This window comes from Herpailurus yagouaroundi, unplaced genomic scaffold (assembly GCF_014898765.1).
Source record: "Herpailurus yagouaroundi ecotype Mexico unplaced genomic scaffold, PumYag 77, whole genome shotgun sequence".
NCBI lineage: Eukaryota > Metazoa > Chordata > Mammalia > Carnivora > Felidae > Herpailurus > Herpailurus yagouaroundi.
In genome coordinates, this window is record NW_024412388.1 from 8842502 (window position 1) to 8860626 (window position 18125).

An 18125-nucleotide genomic window follows, 5' to 3' on the forward strand; every position below is an offset into this window, starting at 1 on the left:
CCCCCCCCCCCCCCCATCTTCCAAACTTTTCCTTCCAGGCTCCAGGCCGCCAGCCATTTGCCACCACCCAGGGCATTGTGCGTGTCTGTTCCTCAGGGTGTACATCCCTCTTTATGTGTAGGTGACCAAGTGTGAAGCACACAGCTGTGTCCACTGGGGCAAGGATTAGCCTTTGTCTTTGTCCTCAGGGCCACTCCTGAGAGGGCGTGGTGGCACGAAAGTGGCAGCTGTCCATTCCAGCTACTACAAACACAATGTGCCCCATGAGGCCAAGTTCTTGTTTCCTTTACTTGCTTCACATCTTTTAACAGCTTTATCGGGTATTTATTTATTTATTTAAAAGTAAGCTCTACGCCCAACACGAGGCTTGAACTCATGACCCTGAGATCAAAAGTTCCATGCTCTACCAACCGAGCCAGCCAGGCACTCCTACCAAGATGTAATTTTATAGGGGCGCCTGGGTGGCTCAGTTCACTAAGCGTCTGACTCTTGATTTCGGCTCCAGTCATGATCTCACGGTTCGTGGGATCAAGCCCTGGGTTGGGCTCTGCACAGTGCAGCTTGATTTTCTCTCTTCTTTCTCTGACCCTTCCCTCCTCCTCTCTCTCTCAAAAGAAATAAATAAACATTTAAAAAGATATGATTTAGGGGCGCCTGGGTGGCTCAGCGCGTTAAGCATCGACTTCAGCTCAGGTCATGATCTCATGGTTCGTGAGTTCGAGCCCCGCGTCGGGCTCCATGCTGCCAGCTCGGAGCCTGGAGCTGCTTCAGATTCTGTGTCTCCCCCTCTCTCTCTGACCTTTCCCCGCTCGCACTCTGTCTCTCTCTCTCTCAAAAATAAATAAAACATTTTTAAAAATCTTAAAAAATAAGATAATTTATATAGAACTGCACATTTAGAGTGTACAATTTAATAACTTTAGACATATATATGCACCACATGCACCATGAGACCATCACCACAACCCAGACAGTGAACGTATCCATCACCGCCAAGGTTTCCTCGTGCCCCTTTACCATGCCTCCTTCCACTCGATCTCCTAGCAACCACTTATCTTTCTATCGCTATAGAGCTATAGATCAGTTTACATTTTCTAAAGTTTTATACAGATGGAAAGTACAGTATGTACTCTTTGTTTTCCATGCAGTGTAACTGTCTTGAGATGCATCCATATTGTGCATATCAATAGTTTATTCATTTTTATTGCTGAGAAGTATCCATTGTATGGATATACCGCAATTTGTTTATCCATTTACCCGTTGACAGATGTTTGGATAAAGCTGCTGGGAACATTCCTATGCAAATCTTTGTATGGACAATTTTTTTTCTTCTTGGATAAATGCTTAGGGGTAGAGTGACTGGATTGCATAGAGGATACGAATTCAATTAAAAGAAAACCCAGCTTTATTGAGTTGTAATTTACATACCACAAAATTCAATCATTTAAGCAAGTTTACAAAGTCGTGCAGCCTTCACCACAATCCAATTTTAGAACATGTCCATCACCCCAAAATGATCCCTCTCTCCCTTTCTCCTTTCCTTTTTTCCCCTTCCTTCCTCCCTCCTATCCTTTCTTCCTTTCTCTCTGTTAATTTGCTGAATCAAGCTGATTAGTTTAAAAATGCTCTGAGCAAGTCACTTCATCTTTTATGGCTTCATTTTTGTTTTCGCTGTAAAATGGGGCTGGCATGCACTGGCCTATAGAAAATACCTGGAACATAGCACTTCCGCATACATTATAGGTATCTATATTCGTGCTAATTTACTCCCTTTCCTCCAGGCAAGGACCCCTCTTCATTCTTCTCTGCCCCCCCAATGCCTAGTACAGTGCCTCTTAGCACAAAGTAGGCACGATAAATACCGGAAAGAAAGTATGGAAGAATGGGTCTCCAGCCACCGCCTACCCCAGCCCCGCCTGGCATCCCTCAGCAGAATTCTACTTAGCGGGAGCAGCGCCGGGTCCAGACTTCGAAACTGCCCCAGCCAAACCCCGCGAGTTCGGCCACCCCATCCTGACCAATCGGAGCTCGCCCTCCGGGAGCCCGCACCAGACCGATAGTCGACGTCCAGTACACGACCTTGGAAATTGACCAATCAGCTATTGAGTCCCTCTGTTAGTCCCGCCCCAATGTTGAAACTGCCGCTTCGGAACGCCGAGTAACGTTCGCAGGAGCGTCCGACTCCTCCCGCAATCTGGCCAATCAGGACGGCCATATCTGGCTCCGCCCCCAGCGGCAGCGACGCGTGGGGCGAGAAGGGCGGGACTACGGGCTGCGATAGCGGCGTCGGGCTTGCGGGTTTCCAGGTTTCCAGGAGGTGAGCGCGGAAGCTGCGGGGCCGCCGTGAGGCGGAAGGACTCGGCGGGAGGCCCCACGTGCGCGTGGAGGATCCGGGGACCGCGATGGGAAGGAAGGGGGAGGCTGAGCCTCTTTTCCCGGGAGCGTCCGGCAGTTTTGCTGCCCCTGTTTGTCTTGTGAACGTCGCCTTCCCGTTGCATTTGCGCCGCTGTTAGCTTCCCAGGCGCGGCCGCAGCAAGAATCGTCTATACTCGGGACGCGTGTGTGGGGGCGTGTCCTGTGTAGTCTGTTTTTTTCGACCTCAGCCCCTGCAGCCTGGCCCTGAGAAGGGGGCTCCTGGTGACGGCGATCCAGAAGTGTGGGTGGGAGGGAGGGTTGGGGGTCGGGCCGGGTTTCTGCGAGTAGGGTCTGGCCCGACCCAGTGTTAAAACCTGGATGGTGCACCTTTCGGGACATTGAGTTTCTGGGTGGAGCCTGGGCCTGGAGCCCTGAGAGGATTAGGCAGCGCCTTCCCCTAGTCTGCAGAAATCCCTTCCAGAAGCATCTCTGTGTTCCTGACCCTGGATCCCTGGGGCGGGGTGGGGGGGGGGGGGGCGGAAAAGAATGAGGAGAGGAGAAGGCTTCCCAAGCACCTCTCTGCACAAGGGAGAGGCTGGAGTGACCATGGACCCTGTAGCCAGATTTGGGTTCAAATCCCGGCCTTGTCACTAGCTGTGTGACGTGGGTCAAGTTGGTTAACTTTTCTGAACTTTGGTTTCTTCGTTTGTAAAATGGAAGGGTGGGCAGGATAGAGGAAGAGCCCGTTCAGGAGCCTGCTTTGTGTTGGAGTCACAAGTTATAATACTTTACATTTGTAGACTTGCCCTAATTGTTTTCTACATGTTATCCTAATATCTGCATATTTCTACATGTTACCCAAATTTTATTGTTAAAGGGGATTGTTCTCTTTTGGCATGTGAGCGAACACACTCTGGCCAGTTTAGTAATAAGGGAACGTTTGTGGGATGCTCACTCTGTACCAGGTACCATAGTGAGGTTTAACATGGATTATCTCATTTAATCCCTGCAGTAACACACAGTCTCTCTCAAAAATAAATAAGCTTAAAAAAATAAAATAAAAATAGGGCGCCTGGGTAGCTCAGTCGGTTAAGTGGCCAACTCTTGGTTTCGGCTCAGGTCATAATCTCACAGTTTGGGGTTCAAGCCCCACATCGGGCCCCGCGCTGATGGTGTGGAGCCTGCCTGGGATTCTCTCTCTCCTGCTCTCTCTGCCCCTCCCCTGCTCTCCCTCTCTCAAAAAATAAGTAAACTTAAAAAAAAAAAAACAATCTCTACAGTAACCTTACGTGTTAGATACTGTCATCATCTCTGTTTGGCGGATGAGGAAACTGAGGCACAGAGAGATTAAATCACTTGGTTGGGGCTACACAGTTAGGGAGTTCCAGAGCGGGGATTCGAACCCAGGCCTCCGGCTCCACTGGCAGCCCAGTGTCATGCTGTTTTGGCTTCAGGTAGAAGAGCTGGGCCTGGTTCCTGGCCCCGAGGGGGCTCCGCAGCCCAGGAGGAAGCCTCACGATAACGCCTGGGATGGTGGAGACCAAGGACTCGGTGCAGCTCCGGCAGCTCAATCTGGTGCTCCTGAGGCAGCTGTGGGTCGGGCAAGATGCTGTGCGGCGGTCGGTGGCCAAGGCAGCCTCAGGGGTAAGCACCCGCCTTGAGAACTCCCGGGGGTGTGGAGGGGGCTGCCTGACCAGGCCGGAATCCAGACCTCCAGTGCAGCGTGCCCAGTTTAGTGGCGAAGGGGAAACTGAGGCCCAGCGAGGAAGGGACTGGGTGGGGCGTGCAGAGGCCGGAGCAGGAATGAGGACCCAGGCTTTCGTGCCTAGTGCAGGCCAGCTGGGTGTGTGACCGGGCCGCTGCCTGGTGACCTGGCCTCTCTGTTCCAGTCAACCCGGGACTCCAGCAGCAGCTGTGACTCCCAGACTCCATCGTCCCAGGAGACGTCCTCGGTGGCCCCGAGAGCCTCCAGCCTTCAGGGTGCCCACCAGGGTGGCCCCTGTGATATGTCCTGGGCTGGTGGGGCCAGCTCTGGAGTGATGTCTCTCCCACCTGCCGCATACCGACGCCGGCCGTCCCTGGGTTCACTGAGGCCCTGCTCGGCACCCTTACTGGCCATCTCAGACCCGGATGGCACAGAGCTTTCAGGAGAGCCGGACAGGCCGGGGCCTCAGGAGGCCCAGGCCCAGAGGTCCATCCTGGATCAACAAAGCAGGCCGTCCAAGGTAACGTGGGAGAATAGAACTTCCTTGAACGTCAGTTCGCCTGTCTGACAAATGCGGTCATGGGCAGCCTCCCTTACGGGGTGAGAGGCTTCCAGAAGGTGCCTCGAGTCATGTCCAGCTCACCCTAAGTGCTCGAAAAGTGGTGGTGTTAGTTTCTCAGCACTTTGGGAAGAAGGTGATGAGCCTGTTATACAGATGGGAAGACCAAGGCTCCGAGGCTTGGTCAGAGTCACACATAAGGGGAACTTGGGGGGCCAGTTCTTATCCTCCAGCTCCCGAGTCTGTGGCCGAGCCCCGGGGCCCATGTCAGGGTATAAGTTAAGACACAGCTCCTTTCCTTCCCCCAAGGTGGGACCTCCTTCGGGCTGGGCCTGCAGGCCTAGTCTTTGCCGCTCTTTGTCTCCCTCCTCAGCCAAGAGTGACCTTCGGTGATGAGTCTTCAGTGCCTGGCAGGAGCTGGCGCCTCAGACCATACTTGGGCTACGACTGGATCGCAGGTATGGCTGCTTCCAGATACCTGCCTGAGCCCCTGTAGGGACTGAATGAATGAATGAGTCAGAGCTGCCATATTCTGTAGTATTTATTGGTGCTAGGCCCTTGCAAAACTCTGTATGCGTATCACTCTTTACCTTTTACTGCCCATCCCCCTCCACCCCCACCCCCAGCAACCTCAGTGGCCCAGCTGCTCTCCCTTTGGCTTCGTCCACCCTGTTCCTATCCATTTTTGCCATGACAGCCAGAATGAATTTTTAAACATGGGGATCAGAATACTTAGCAGTTAGAAGAAAATCCAAAGTCATCATTTAGACATAGGGGGTATGACCTAGCCTCACTTAGCTCTGTTGACATGACCTCTGACTATCCACTTTCTGGCTCTTTGCTCCAGCTTCTCTGGTCTCCTTGGTGGTCCTTGAACCTGCCATACTCACGGTCACCTCAGGGCCTTTGCGCTTGCTATTCCTACTGCCTGGCGTGCGCTTCCCCAGGTTCACACCCTGTGGTTCCTTTTCGTCACTGAGGGCCCAGCTTAAAGTCTAGGCCTTTCTTGCGAGCATACTGTCGTAGGGCCACTGCCCCCTGCGTCGTTGCCTGTGGCATTAATCATTTGTATGTTCTTCGTATCATTTGTTCTCAGGAATCGTCTTGTTTCCTTGTTCTTTTTTTTTCTTGAAGTTTTTAAGTAATCTCTACACCCAGTGTGGGGCTTGAACTCCCAACCCCGAGATGACTTTGTTCCAACGGAGCCAGCCAGGCACCCCTTGTTTCCTTGTGTCTTGTCTGAGTTCTCCACCAGAACGCTAGAACGAATTTGAGCAGGGCCATAGCTGTCTTCTTGCTGTGTTTCCCAAGCCTGAGCTTAGGTGTGGGACACGTGGCAGGCCCTTAGACAGCACTTGTTGAATGAGAGAGTGAGTGGCCTTAAGAGGTGGGTGCTGTTTGGATCCTCGTTTTGCAAAGGAGGAAACTGAGGCACAGAGAGGTTGAGTTACTTCCTGAAGGCAGGTGCTCCATGGGGTTGCTGGGACCAGGGGTGGTGGAGACTCAGGCCCCATCCCAAGGATTTCCCAGCCTGTCAGCTCACTGCCTTGCTTGCCATTTGTGGAAAATGGACGCATCCGCCTCCCGCCTGCCCTGTTCCTGTGCTCGCTCTCTTTTCCGAGGGTGAGCGAGCGCTCCCATCTAAGGACTGTCCCCGCGTTTGTACGCTCTGCCCCATCCCCTCCGGCCTCCCAGAGGATTTGCTTCCTGTGATTTCTCTCCTCCTCACTCGGTCCCAGCAGCATATGAACAGCCCACAGGAGTGATGAGCGGTGGTTTTACCTGGTGCTCATTATGTGCGTTGTTCTTCTCTCGGCTTTACTCCTGTTCTCTCCTTTGCTTTTCACGGTGACCCTGTCAGCTGAGTGCTGCTGTTGTCCCCGTTGACGGATGACAAGGCCGAGCCACGAGGGCTGAGCCACTTAGCAAAGTCTTCCCTCTGCTCAGGGGTAAAGCTGCAATGTGCTATTTTCTATTCCGCTGAAACGTTTCTCTTTTTTTTTTTTAATTTTTTATTTTTTAATGTTTATTCATTTTTGAGAGACAGAGAGAGACAGAGCATGAGCGGGGAAGGGGCAGAGAGAGGGAGACACAGAATCTGAAGCAGGCTCCAGGCTCTGAGCTGTCAGCACAGAGCCCAACGCGGGGCTCGAACTTACGGACTGTGAGATCATGACCTGAGCTGAAGTTGGACACCCAACCGACCGAGCCACCCAGGTGCCCCGAAACATTTCTCTCTTTATCTTATGTTTGCTTCTGGTCACTGCCTGTTTTCTCTGCTTTTCTTAATTTCTTTCTTTCTTTCTTTCTTTCTTTCTTTCTTTCTTTCTCTCTCTCTCTCTCTCTCTCTCTTTCTTTCTTTCTTTCTTTCTTTCTTTCTCTCGTTTTTTGGTTTTTGGTTTTTTTCTTAATTTTATTTTTTATTTTTTAAAATTTACACCCAAATTAGTTAGGATATGGTGCAACAATGATTTCAGGAGTAGATTCCTTAGTGCCCCTTAACCCATTTAGCCCATCCCCCCTCCCACAGCCCTTCCCCTTAACCTTCTGTTTGTTCTCCATATTTAAGAGTCTGTCCCCCTCCCTGTTTTAATATTATTTTTGTTTCCCTTCCCTTATGTTCATCTGTTTTGTCTCGCAAAGTCCTCATATGAGTGAAGTCATATGATTTTTGTCTTTCTCTGACTGACTAATTTCACTTAGCATAATAGCCTCCAGTTCCATCCACATAGTTAGTTGCAAATGCAAGATTTCATTCTTTTTGATTGCCGAGTAATACTCCATTGTGTATGTGTATACACACACACACACACCACATCTTCTTTATCCATTCATCCGTCGATAGACATTTAGGCTCTTTCCATACTTTGGCTATTGTTGATAGTGCTGCTGTAAACATTGGGATGCATGTGTCCCTTCGAAACAGCACACCCGTGTCCCATGGATAAATGCCTAGTAGTGCGGTTGCTGGGTCGTAGGGTAGTTCTCTTTTTAGTTTTTTGAGGAACCTCCATGCTGTTTTCCAGAGTGGCTGCACCAGCTTGCATTCCCATCTCTGCTTTTCTTTATAACAGAACTCCTCGAAAGGGCTCTCTAGACTCGCCGTCTCTGGTTTCCCTCCCTTGCTTTTTCTTGGTTGGGCTTCAGTCCCCGACACCTGCCGACACCGTCCTGTCATCCGTGAGCTCTGTGTTGCCTGCGTGCCTGACTCTGCTCTACTTCCTGGCGGGCGTCACTATTCGGTTTCGTGTCACAGGTTTCTTTGGTGACTAGTTTCTTGCCACCATGTTTTGTTTTGTTTTTTTTTAATGTTTATTTTTGAGAGAGAGAGAGACAGAGCACCAGCAGGGGACAGGCAGAGAGAGACAAGGAAACACAGAAACTGAAGCAGGCTTCAGGCTCTGAGCTGTCAGCACAAAGCTTGACGCGGGGCTCAAACTCACGAACCGTGACATGACCTGAGCTGAAGTCGGACACTTAACCGACTGAGCCACCCAGGTGCCCCTTTTGCCACCATATCTGTGAGGCTCATGAGGGCATGGGGCGCCTGGGTGGCTTCGTCTTTTAAGTATCCAACTCTTGGTTTCGGCTCAGGTCATGATCTCAGGGTTTGTGAGTTTGAGCCCCGTGTCGGGCTCTGCACTGACCGTGTGGGGCTTGCTTGGGATTCTCTCCCTCTCCCTCTCTCTCTCTGCTCCTCCTGCACGCTCTCTCTCTCTTTGAAAACAAATAAATAAACTTAAAAAAAAAAAAAAAACAACCAGTGTCTGGCCCCTAGGAGGGGCTCTGTAAATATTTTTTGCCTGGATGCTTGCACAGACAAAGCCAGCAGTCACGGTGAGCAGAGGGCCCCCTCCAGGTCTGCATGAGGCAGAGTGGGGGGCAAAGCAGGTAGACTGGAGTGCTGTGCCGAGCACCCCTTAAGGCTCTGCCAGTGGCCACACAGCAGCTCCCCGGTGCTTTGCCCACTCCAGGGTCTCTGGACAACACCTCACCCATCACCAGCAAGCCCGAGGCCTTCTTCTTGAAGCTGCAGGATTTCCGGGAAGCCAACAAGGAGGAGTGTATTCACAGTGACCCCGAGTGAGCAGGGCTGGCCGAGGGGGTGGGCAGGGCGGCTCAGGGACCCCGTCGCCTGGCCTGCTCACCCCTGTCACTTCACAGACCCCGGTCCCTCAGCCTCCGGGAGAGCAGCAGGGTGGACCAAGACCACGAATGTGAGTGTAAATTCTCGGCAGCCTGGCCGAGGTCTCGGGGGCCTAGGGAGGCAGCTGGGGTGGCGGGGACTCGGGGAGGGAAGCCTTGGGTCTAGACAGGGTGGGGCAGGCCCTGGGGGGATGGTGAGGGTGCACTGAGGCCCGGACTTGTGGAGATCAGGGCCGGCCGTTTGTCACCTTACCTCTTGCCAGCTGCCTCCTTTCCTGTGTGCCCCCCACTTCCTCCAGTCGGCGCTCCGGGGGTGGGGTGGGGGAGAGGTGCTGGCTCAGTCACAGAGTCCTGAGTCTTTGCTTTGGGTTTGTGTCTGCAGCACGTGGTGCATTCACGTGCGTGCCTCACGCGTAAGGAAGGGCCGTTCGTGTGAACACGTGTGTGCGTGCACGCCGTGTGTGCTTGCCAGTTTAGGCACGTGCACGTGTGTCCGTGAATGTGACCGTACAGAGCCGTGCTTTGGGTTTGCACGTGTCACATTGATGGGTGTGTGCGCACGCGTGCGAGTGTGTGTCCTCCGTGTTTTGTCACGTGAGCTCAGGTGCGTGTTAGTGTTCCGTACGTGTACACCTGCGTGCGCCTGTGAATGCGGCTGCCGGCGGGGGGGGTGGCGTTGGCAGGCCCATGTGGTTGGGGTAGGAAGGGGGTCCAGGGATCCGGGCCCCCGGCTGAAGGGAGCTGCCGCTTCTCACGGCCCCGCAGGCGTGTACTGTTACCGCGTCAACCGGCGCCTGTTTCTGGTGCCTTCGGATCCTGGCTCCCCCTGCCGCCTGTGCAGGACACCTCGGGACCAGCGGGGCCCCGAGACCCTGGTGGAGCCCGCGCAGGTCAGGTGAGTGGCTAGAGCAGGTAGGACACCCGGGGGCAGCCACGGAGGCGGCAGCGACCGAGGAGAGGAGCCCAGCCTGAGGCCCACCGGTCTTGAGGGAGGGAAGGCCGAGTCCGGGGCTGGGGTCCCAGAGCGGCCCGGAGGCGCCCAAAGCAACGCCTTCTCTGTCCACTGCCCCTGCCCCCAGGGTGAGCATCCCGCTGTCTGTCCTGGACCCTCCGCACCGGCACCGCGTCCACCGACGGAAGAGCTTCGATGCTTCTGACACGCTGGCCCTGCCCCGGGTGAGCAGCCGAGTGGGGCCTGGGTGGAGCTGAGCGCGGGGCCCAGGTTCCCTGGTGGATCTTGAGGCCCAGAGAGGGCCACAGACTGTCCCAGGGCCCACAGAGAGGCTGGGCACAAGGAGGGTGGGTGCCCAGATCCCTGGAGCTCAGGCTGGGCCATTTCCATCACCTGTATTATGCTTGTTGACTGTTCCCCACCCACGATGTGGCTTCCAGGATAAGCGTCCCGCTGTCCAGATGAGACAAGGCAGAGGGAGGGCACTGGCCTCCGGTCCGCAGGTGGAAGAGCTGGGATTTGAACCCAGGTCCTTAATGTTTCCATAGAGCCTCTCCTAGAAACATTATGTCTCCTGGGTAAGGGTGGGGGTCAGTGGAGATCCCTTCTCTGCCGGTTGAGGCTGGGGGAGCTGAGACCGGGGAGAGGAGAAAGGATGCCGAAGAAAGTTAGCCTGCTCGCCTGTAAAATGAATGCATGAGTCCTCACACCGGCCCCCCCCCCCCCCCCCGGGTGGGTAGTTCAGGGATTCAGTCCCCCTCAGGCGTGGGGCGGAGCCCAGCATACAGGAAGTGCTCTGTCAGTATCCACAGCCTTCCCTCCTCCCGTCTCAGGCCAGGGGCCCAGGGCCTGGGTCGGCGGGGTAAGGAAAGGGACGCCTGGGGTAACCCAGGATACAGGCAGTCCCAGGGGAGAGGCACAGCCCCTCCCCGGGGTGCGCCCCATCAGAGGAGAGCCCTGCCACAGACCAGGTGCCTTAATCCGTTGCTCTCCACAGCACTGCCTGATGGGCTGGGACATTCTCCCTCCGAAGCCCGAGAAAAGCTCAGCCCCCAAGAGCCTGGACCTTTGGTCCTGTGTCTCCTCCGAGGCCCAGCACCGGAAGCTGTCAGCTGCCCGCCTGGTATGGTCCAGGGTACCCCAGGAGGGACAGATGCCTAGGAGTAGGCCTGGGGTCTGCAGAGTCCCTAGAGGGGTGGGGTGGATTGGGGCAGGGAGTGCAGAGCCTGGAAGCTTCTCTCTGCAGGAGCCCAGCCCACAGCACCCTTCCAGGCTCTTCTCCTTGCCAACTACCCCACCCTCCCCAGGAAGGATGACGTGGGAATTGGGGGCGACTTCCACAATTTCAGAGGTCCCCTCTGACCCCTCCCTGTTCACCATCCAGGCCCAGCCAACACGAGTCCCACCCTCCACCCCATCCCGGTCACAACTCCAGCCTCGCGTGCCTTGGCCGAAGCCCTGAGGACTGGCCACCCGGAGGAGGACAGAGCCCCTGCCATCCCCCCTAACCCCTCTCCTCTGGCAGGGCACCCACCAGAGGGGAGCCCTGCCTGGCTTCAGCTGGAGGTGAACGTAGTCCCCACCCTCTTGGGTTGGGCAGGTGGATGGGCTCAGGCCCTTCTCCTTCCTGGAGACAGAGGTGGGGACTCCAGGGTTGGGGGGCGCGGGTGAAAGAGGATGGGGTGACATGTTTGTAAATAAAGCTCAGTGCCGTCTGCAGCACCAGATTTCCCACATGTGCTGGGTCTGCCCTGCTGATGCCCTCAGTGCCCAGGAGGTGCTCTGGCGGCAGCCTGTTCCCTTGCCTGGGGAAAGACACGTCTGACAACCTGTACTGGGCCGAGGGGATCCAGTGCCCTGAGTTTGGTTCTCTGTGCAGCTTCCAACTCTGGGTAGATGGCCTCCCGAGTGGGAAGGAGGCGCTCTGGGCCCCAGACTGTCTCCCGTGGATGAGGCTGAAGCTGTGGACCATGAGTGAGTTCTCCCCTTCCTGGTCTCTGAAGCTGGGGTCCGTTGACAGAGGGCTTCTCTTAAAGTCCCTGGGCCAGTGGCTCCTCGACTGCTCTCCCCAGCCCAGCCCGAGAAGCCACAGGGGACCCAGAGCTGCCGCAGGGACAGTTGGGGAAGCCGAGAGCCAGGCAGGGCTGGCAGTGAGTACAGATATCCCCCCCCACCTCGTGGATTAACAGCCAGTGTCTGTCTTCCCCCCATAGGTTGAACGATATAAAATTCCTGGTTTTGTAAGATGAACATGAAATAAAAGGGGAACTGAAGCCCCAAGGAGGCACGTGGTTTTTCTGAGGTTTCTCCACTTTGAGGGCTGGAACTAGGGTTGTGGTCTCCTGTGGCTTCCACAGGAAGCCGTCATGGCTGTGACGCCGGGAAAGCCTGGTTCTCCCCCCCCGCCGTGTGGCTCACAACACACGTGTTAATCAGGGTGAGGGAGGTTCTGCCGCAGTAACTGATGAATCCCCAGCTCTCAGTGTCTGGCCTCTGTGGGTTCCAGTTTCTCCACATCCTCGCCAACCCTTCTTTTCTGCCCTTTCTTAAAAAAAAAAAATGTTTATTTTTGAGAGAGCCAGGTGAGCAGGAGAGGGTCAGAGAGAGAGTGCGAATCTCAAGCAGGCTCCGTGCTGTCAACGCGGAGTCCGATGCGGGGCCCGAACTCATCAACTGTGAGATCGTGAACTGAGTGGAAATCAAGAGTTGGACGCTCGCCGACTGAGCCACCCAGGCGCCCGCCCTACTTTCTGCATGTTTTGTAACAGCCATCCTAACGGGCGTGAAGTGGTACCTCACTGTGGTTCTGTTTTGTGTTTTTCCCTGATGGTTGCAAACGTGGAGCGTTTTTGTTTGTGCTTATCAGCCACCCGTACATCTTCTTGGGAGAAGTGTGCGTTCAGGTCCTCTGCTCATTTTTAGATCCGGTTGTTTGCTTTTTCTGATGTTTAACATAATTTTAAGTCAAAGAGCCTGTGGGAGTCCGTGGTTTTGTTAGAAATTCTTTGGTCAGAGGGAGAAGAGAACCTGGGTACCTTCTGCCCAACAAAAACGAAAAATTTACAGCTGAGATCAACTCCTAAGTTCAGCTGACCCCGAATAGCAAGTTTAAACAAGACAGAAATGTTTCCCATAAAAGTCCAGACTGCATCACTGGGTCCACTTAAGTCCTCAGGGTAAGTGGTTTCTCTGGAAGGACAGTTCTTTTGGAGACGTGGCTTTCACCTGTTGGCTTTCGTTGCTTCTGTGTGCGAGACACGACACCCATGGTCTCCTGGCAGCGTGACACTGTAGACGGTCAGACTCACCCTTATTTTGTGTACCGGGAAAAATGGTGCTAACCTCTGACACTCACCCGGGCTGTGAGATAATGCTAATTCCGGAGACGTTAAAATGTGAAAGAGTTAGCATCTTCAAAGTCTTAAGCCTAAGGCCTCCGGGCTGTCTATGTGCTGACTCCTGGGTTCTGCACACCCCCAGCTGTCTCAGTGGCTTCCTTGGGGCCGTTGGGAACAGTCGCCTGGGCTGGGAAGACAGCAGCCTTAACCTGATCTTTGCTGCTGGTCAGCCTGTCAACATTTCAGGGAGGTCGAGGAGGGCTTGGCCCCAGGATCCTATCCTGCCCTCGCCGCCTCTCCCAAACTGTCGGTGTGACTGCTCCAGTTTGGGGACGAGGCCTGTCTTCAACCCTAAGGGGCCCCAAGAGTGAAGGTGACAGGCAGAGACCCCTGGACAGAGCTCCGTGTCTCCGTGGCCTGCTTCACTCAGCCTGCAGCCCCCACCCGCCGCCGTCCTGCCCTCCCAGCTACCCACCAGCCGCTGCCAGTCCTTCAGGGTCCTTCCCTCCCCTTCCCTGGGGTTGCCCGGATCTCTCCTTGTCCCGTACCTTCACCCCTAGGCTCCTACCCAGTCTTCCACATCTCAGCTGGCGAGCCCGTCAGATGGACCCCACCGGTCACGCGCCTCACCTCCCTGCACCCGTCCATCTCGGGCCTCGTGTGTTACTGAATTCCTGATCGTGAGATTCCTTGCTGCGTGCCCCTCTCCCCTGCTAGAATGTAACAGCTTCACGAGAGCTGAGGTCGTTCTTTTTGTCTTCATTGGAATTTTTCCCCCTACTTTCTCAAGAGTGGTGGCTAACCTGTGTTCCGCATTTGGCGTTTTCCTCTCGCCTGGTTTTCTACCCACATCGTGAAGGTGATGAGAAGGATGCTCTAATTTCATGGCACCGAAGGAGCCCCGTGGTTGCCACAGACACTGGTATGTCTCACATGTGTCTCCCCACTCCTGCAAATTAACAGCATTCTTTTTTTTTTCCTTTTTTACGTTTTATTTCATTTTTTTTTGAAAGACGGAGACAGAGCACGAGCAGGGGAGGGGCAGAGAGAGAGGGAGGCACAGAATCGGAAGCAGGCTCCTGGCTCTGAGCTGTCAGCACAGAGCCCGATGCGGGGCTCGAACTCCCAAACTGTGAGATCGTGACCTGAGCTGAAGTCGGTCGCTCAACTGACTGAGCCACCCAGGTGCCCCTAAAAAAATTATTTAAAAAAAAGAAGGAGCACCTGGGTGGCTCAGTCAATTAAGTGTCCTACTTCAGCTCAAGTCATGATCTCGCAGTCCAGTCCGCGGGTTCAAGCCCCACGTCGGGCTCTGTGCTGACAGCTCGGAGCCTGGAGCCCGCTTCGGATTCTGTGTCTCCCTCTCTCTCTCTCTCTCCACCCCTCCCCCGCTCATGCTGTCTCTCTCTCTCAAAAATAAACATTTTAAAAAAAGTAAGAACAGGGGCTCCTGGCTGGCTCAGTCGATGGAGCATGCGACGCTTGATCTTGGGGTTGTGAGTTCGAGCCCCACCTTGACTGTAGAGGTTACTTAAATAAACTTAAAAAAAAAAAACAAAAAAACCAGAGGGACTGACCTCTGTTGCCTGTATCACAGCAAAGACTCGTGGACCCCGCACAGGTCATTCACTCACTCGTGTGTGCTCGTGTGTGCACCGAGCTCCTGCCGTGTGCCATCACCGTGTCCGGGGCCCTGCAGTGAACCTGACAGCAGTGACAGCAGCGTCCTGCCCCCACGGGGCCCCCGTGCAGGAGCTGGGACCGAAAGCAGCCAACGCTGTAAAGTGCGAAGCAGCCGTGGTGCCCACCACCTCTCCTCCCTTCCGCTCCAGCCCTGCTGCAGCTTCTCTTCTGGGTCTTAAACGTGCCGCTGCCCCCGGCCTCCGGGTCTGGATCCACGCAGCTCCTTCTGCCCAGAATTCTCTTCCTACCGCCGAACTACGCAAGCCTCAGCTCCCGTGTCTGCTCGTCGGAGGCCTCCCCCAATCCCACAGAACTGGCCAAGGCCCCCCCGAGTCCGAGACCCACCTCGGCTCTCCTGCCGTAGCCGCTTCCACCGAACAGTGAGATGTTGGGGGGCGGGAACTGGGCCCAGACTCGTCCTCAGCTCTGTCCTAAAACAGCATACGGCATGTGGTTGGTGTTCAGTAGGTAAGTGGTGGGTGAGTGAATCAATGAGCCCCTGGGACTTGGGAGACAGACCCACACAGCCCTGGGACCCAAAGGGTGACCCGGGGGTTGGCCCTGGCAGGTGAACTGTAACTGACTAGTTTTTAGTACGTTATGTTGTCCTGTGTCTCGGGCAGATCACGGGGGGTCTGGCCTCCTGGGAGGGGATGTGGGGAGCGGCTGGGGACACCGTGACATCTCCATCCTGGAAACTTCCTACACCTGTCCACCTCCATCCCCGGGATGCAGATGGGGAGTGTGTGGAGAAGCGAACTCTAGCTGGCCTCTCAAGGGACCCGTCCAACGTCCCAAAGAACAGAAGCTCCCCCAGCTGCCATCTGGGAGGGTGGCTATCCCTGGAGGGGTGGAGTGGCCGCTCTGCTGCTGCTCTGTCCTCACGGAAGTGGCCTGCACGTGGCCCGGAAAACAACAAAACGTTGGATTTTCCAGAATTACTTCCCCATGTGCTGTTTGAATGTAGCGTTCTGATGTCGAAGATTTACAGCATTTTGGTGCAATAAAAAGTTTCTACTGGGCACCCCGAGTCAGAGATCGGGGTTCAGACCCTTGCCACGGTCTGGCGGCTTCCTCACCCATGTCCTTGGGTGCGTCACCTACTCATCCCGTGGAAAGGGTGACAGCACCAGTGGGCAGGTACAGAAGGCTGCACGTGGGCCGACCTGAGAACAGGGTCCTAACTGGTAAGACAGGTCAGCTGTCCCCAGCTCTTCACGTCCCCCACCCCGTCTCGTCAAGACCAGTGCCATGTGGACGGGGCACAGTGCCCTGCCCTCTGTGTTCAGCTTCCTTGTGTGCACCTTCTCCAGGGGCGGGGGGGAGCCATTAAGTGTGGAGTCTACAGGGTTAAAGCCTTGCTGCTCTGGGGGCTGTTGCCCAGAGCAAATGGGTGACAGAGCAGTCCGTCATCGGGGCTCTGCCCGCAGGGAGTAGGACAGGCGAAGTCAGCCACAGGCCGCAGGTGACCAGGGCCTTCCCCAGCCATGTGAGGGGGGTCGGCCAGGCTGTGCAGGAAGTCATGAGGGGAAGTCAGGGCTCCATGGGACCAGGCTGTGGCCAGAGGGGGTGGCCTGAGGTTGGGCCTCACTGACTGGGTGGCCTTCAGGGACATCCCCCTGTCGTGGCACCAGGCTGAGCCCTGACCACAGGGTACTCCTTTTCAGGTCCTCTTTGTCTGACTGGAGGTGGCAGGGTTTCTCTCTCCATTTCCAGAAGCCGCCAAAACAGCCTCTGAAAGTCCCCAGAGTCCTCTCTGCCTTATGGCAGGGCAGCAAGGGGCCTGGGTGCAGAAGGGACCATTCTTGGCTACCCTGGACTGGGAACCCATGGGATCTCAGCTGGGAAAGAAGGTGAGGGAGGCTTGGAGAATTTTCCAGATCTCAGATATGGTGGTGGGGGGGGGGGGGGGGGGATCTTTCCTTCCCTCAGGGCTGGGGAATCAAAACCCCAGCCCAGAGGGAGACCTCTCCTTTCTAATCCCAACAAATTCGGACAACCACCCCAGCCCCCCTTGCCAAAGTCTGCTGGGAGTGGGAGGAACAGCACGAGAAACACCCTCCCGGGTTGGCGGGGTCAGTCCCAGCCAAGTGGGCAGAGCACTGAGCCTGGAGCCGTGGGCCTCTGAACTTCAGTTTTCTCATCTGCGGAATGGGGATTTTAATGCTGGCTACCTTATGAGGGTGTTTCGAGGACTAAATGAGATAATAAATGCTTAGTGCAACAGCTAACACTTTGTGCTTGATAAATACAAGGGACTGATTGAAAGCAAGCGTCTGTGTATGCATTTGAAGGTGGAGGTCCTGTCTTTGGGGAGGTCTACCCCACCAGACCTGAAACATAGTAAGGAATGAGGGAGGGAAGGGGAAAGTTCTAGGTAGTTTCTCTGGTAAATGATTGGTAAAGGACCCTGCCTGGCCCCATGTCCCTCCCAGGGTGGGCCCCCATGGGCCTGCATGCCCAGGAGAGCCGGGTGGGTGGGTGAGAACAGCATGGCCGGGCTGACCAGAGGCCTGGAAACCACTCGGGCCTTTCCAGGAATCGTTGGGTTAGAACTAGGGGCGTGGGGCTGGCTGACACAGCCTGGGAAGAGAGCGGGACGTGGGCGTGAGATTACACAAGACTCCATCCATCTCCTTTAGGAACAAACCTCTCTCCTGTCTTCCCTTCAAGAACTGTTGTCCAGACCTTTCCTCAACCTCCCTGCCTGGCCCCGCACTCTTTGCCCCCAACCCCCCACCTCTGGAAACCATCCCTGGCCTTCATCTTCCCACGTCTCTTGACCAGGGCCGGGTGGGCTCATTGGATCTTCTTGCCTTGCTGGGCGGGGGCTGGGGTTCCCAGGGGCTGCTCAACCCCATCGGCCCCAGCTCGTCGATGCCCATGGAGGACGTGGTGGCCACCAGCATCGGGAAGAGCCAGTATCGCCCCTGGGCCCACAAAAAGTGGGTTCAGTGGTGGCCCCAAGGATAGATCTTCCCAGAACCTCAGAATGTGACCTTATTTGGGGTTGGCGTCTTTGCAGACGCCATCAAGGTAAGGCTCTCAGGATGAGATCATCCAGGATGAGGGAGGGTCTAACTCCAGCAGCGGGTGTCCTCGTAAGAGGAAAGGAGGACACTGGAGAGGGGACGTGACGTGTCTGGAAGCCGAGGGCTCCGGGATTGCTGGCCGCCGCCAGGAGCTGGGCAAGGTGCCTGGGACAGATTCTCCCTCAGAGCCTCCAGAAGGAACCGACCCCGCAGACACCTTGCTTCGGGGCTTGCCGGGGAACGAGGCGCGGCCCTGTGCGGGGCTGGCCCCCTTGATGGTTGCTCACGTGGGCGCCCCGGTCCACAGCTGGGCTCTCAGCTGCAGGAACTGACTTTGTGGGCAAGCAAAGCCGCC

General features: G+C 55.5%; 1 protein-coding gene, 1 long non-coding RNA gene and 1 other non-coding gene across 4 annotated transcripts; 2 read left to right on the top strand and 1 right to left on the bottom strand.

Annotated features, from left to right (window-relative positions):
• Nucleotides 1–352: 352 nt before the first annotated feature.
• TRNAK-UUU (transfer RNA lysine (anticodon UUU)) lies at nucleotides 353–425 on the bottom strand. The gene has a single exon. It is a non-coding gene; the product is annotated as a tRNA-Lys (tRNA).
• A 1783-nt stretch (nucleotides 426–2208) lies between these two features.
• Nucleotides 2209–12004, top strand: MIIP (migration and invasion inhibitory protein). Of its 2 annotated transcripts, none has more exons than XM_040461587.1 (10): nucleotides 2209–2317; nucleotides 3810–3999; nucleotides 4245–4580; nucleotides 4993–5077; nucleotides 8594–8702; nucleotides 8784–8836; nucleotides 9531–9660; nucleotides 9845–9941; nucleotides 10715–10840; nucleotides 11102–12004. In XM_040461587.1, exons 2-10 carry the CDS (start codon nucleotides 3886–3888, stop codon nucleotides 11177–11179), a joined length of 1128 nt encoding a protein of 375 aa, XP_040317521.1. In that variant the 5' UTR covers nucleotides 2209–2317; nucleotides 3810–3885; the 3' UTR covers nucleotides 11180–12004. The 2 variants fall into 2 exon arrangements, with proteins under 2 accessions (XP_040317521.1, XP_040317532.1); XM_040461598.1 differs by lacking the exon at nucleotides 2209–2317 and adding an exon at nucleotides 2390–2656.
• Nucleotides 12005–12366: 362 nt separating this feature from the next.
• Nucleotides 12367–16969, top strand: LOC121021323 (uncharacterized). The gene is made up of 2 exons (XR_005786499.1): nucleotides 12367–13977; nucleotides 14677–16969. It is a non-coding gene; the product is annotated as an uncharacterized LOC121021323 (long non-coding RNA).
• The last annotated feature ends 1156 nt before the right edge of the window (nucleotides 16970–18125 follow it).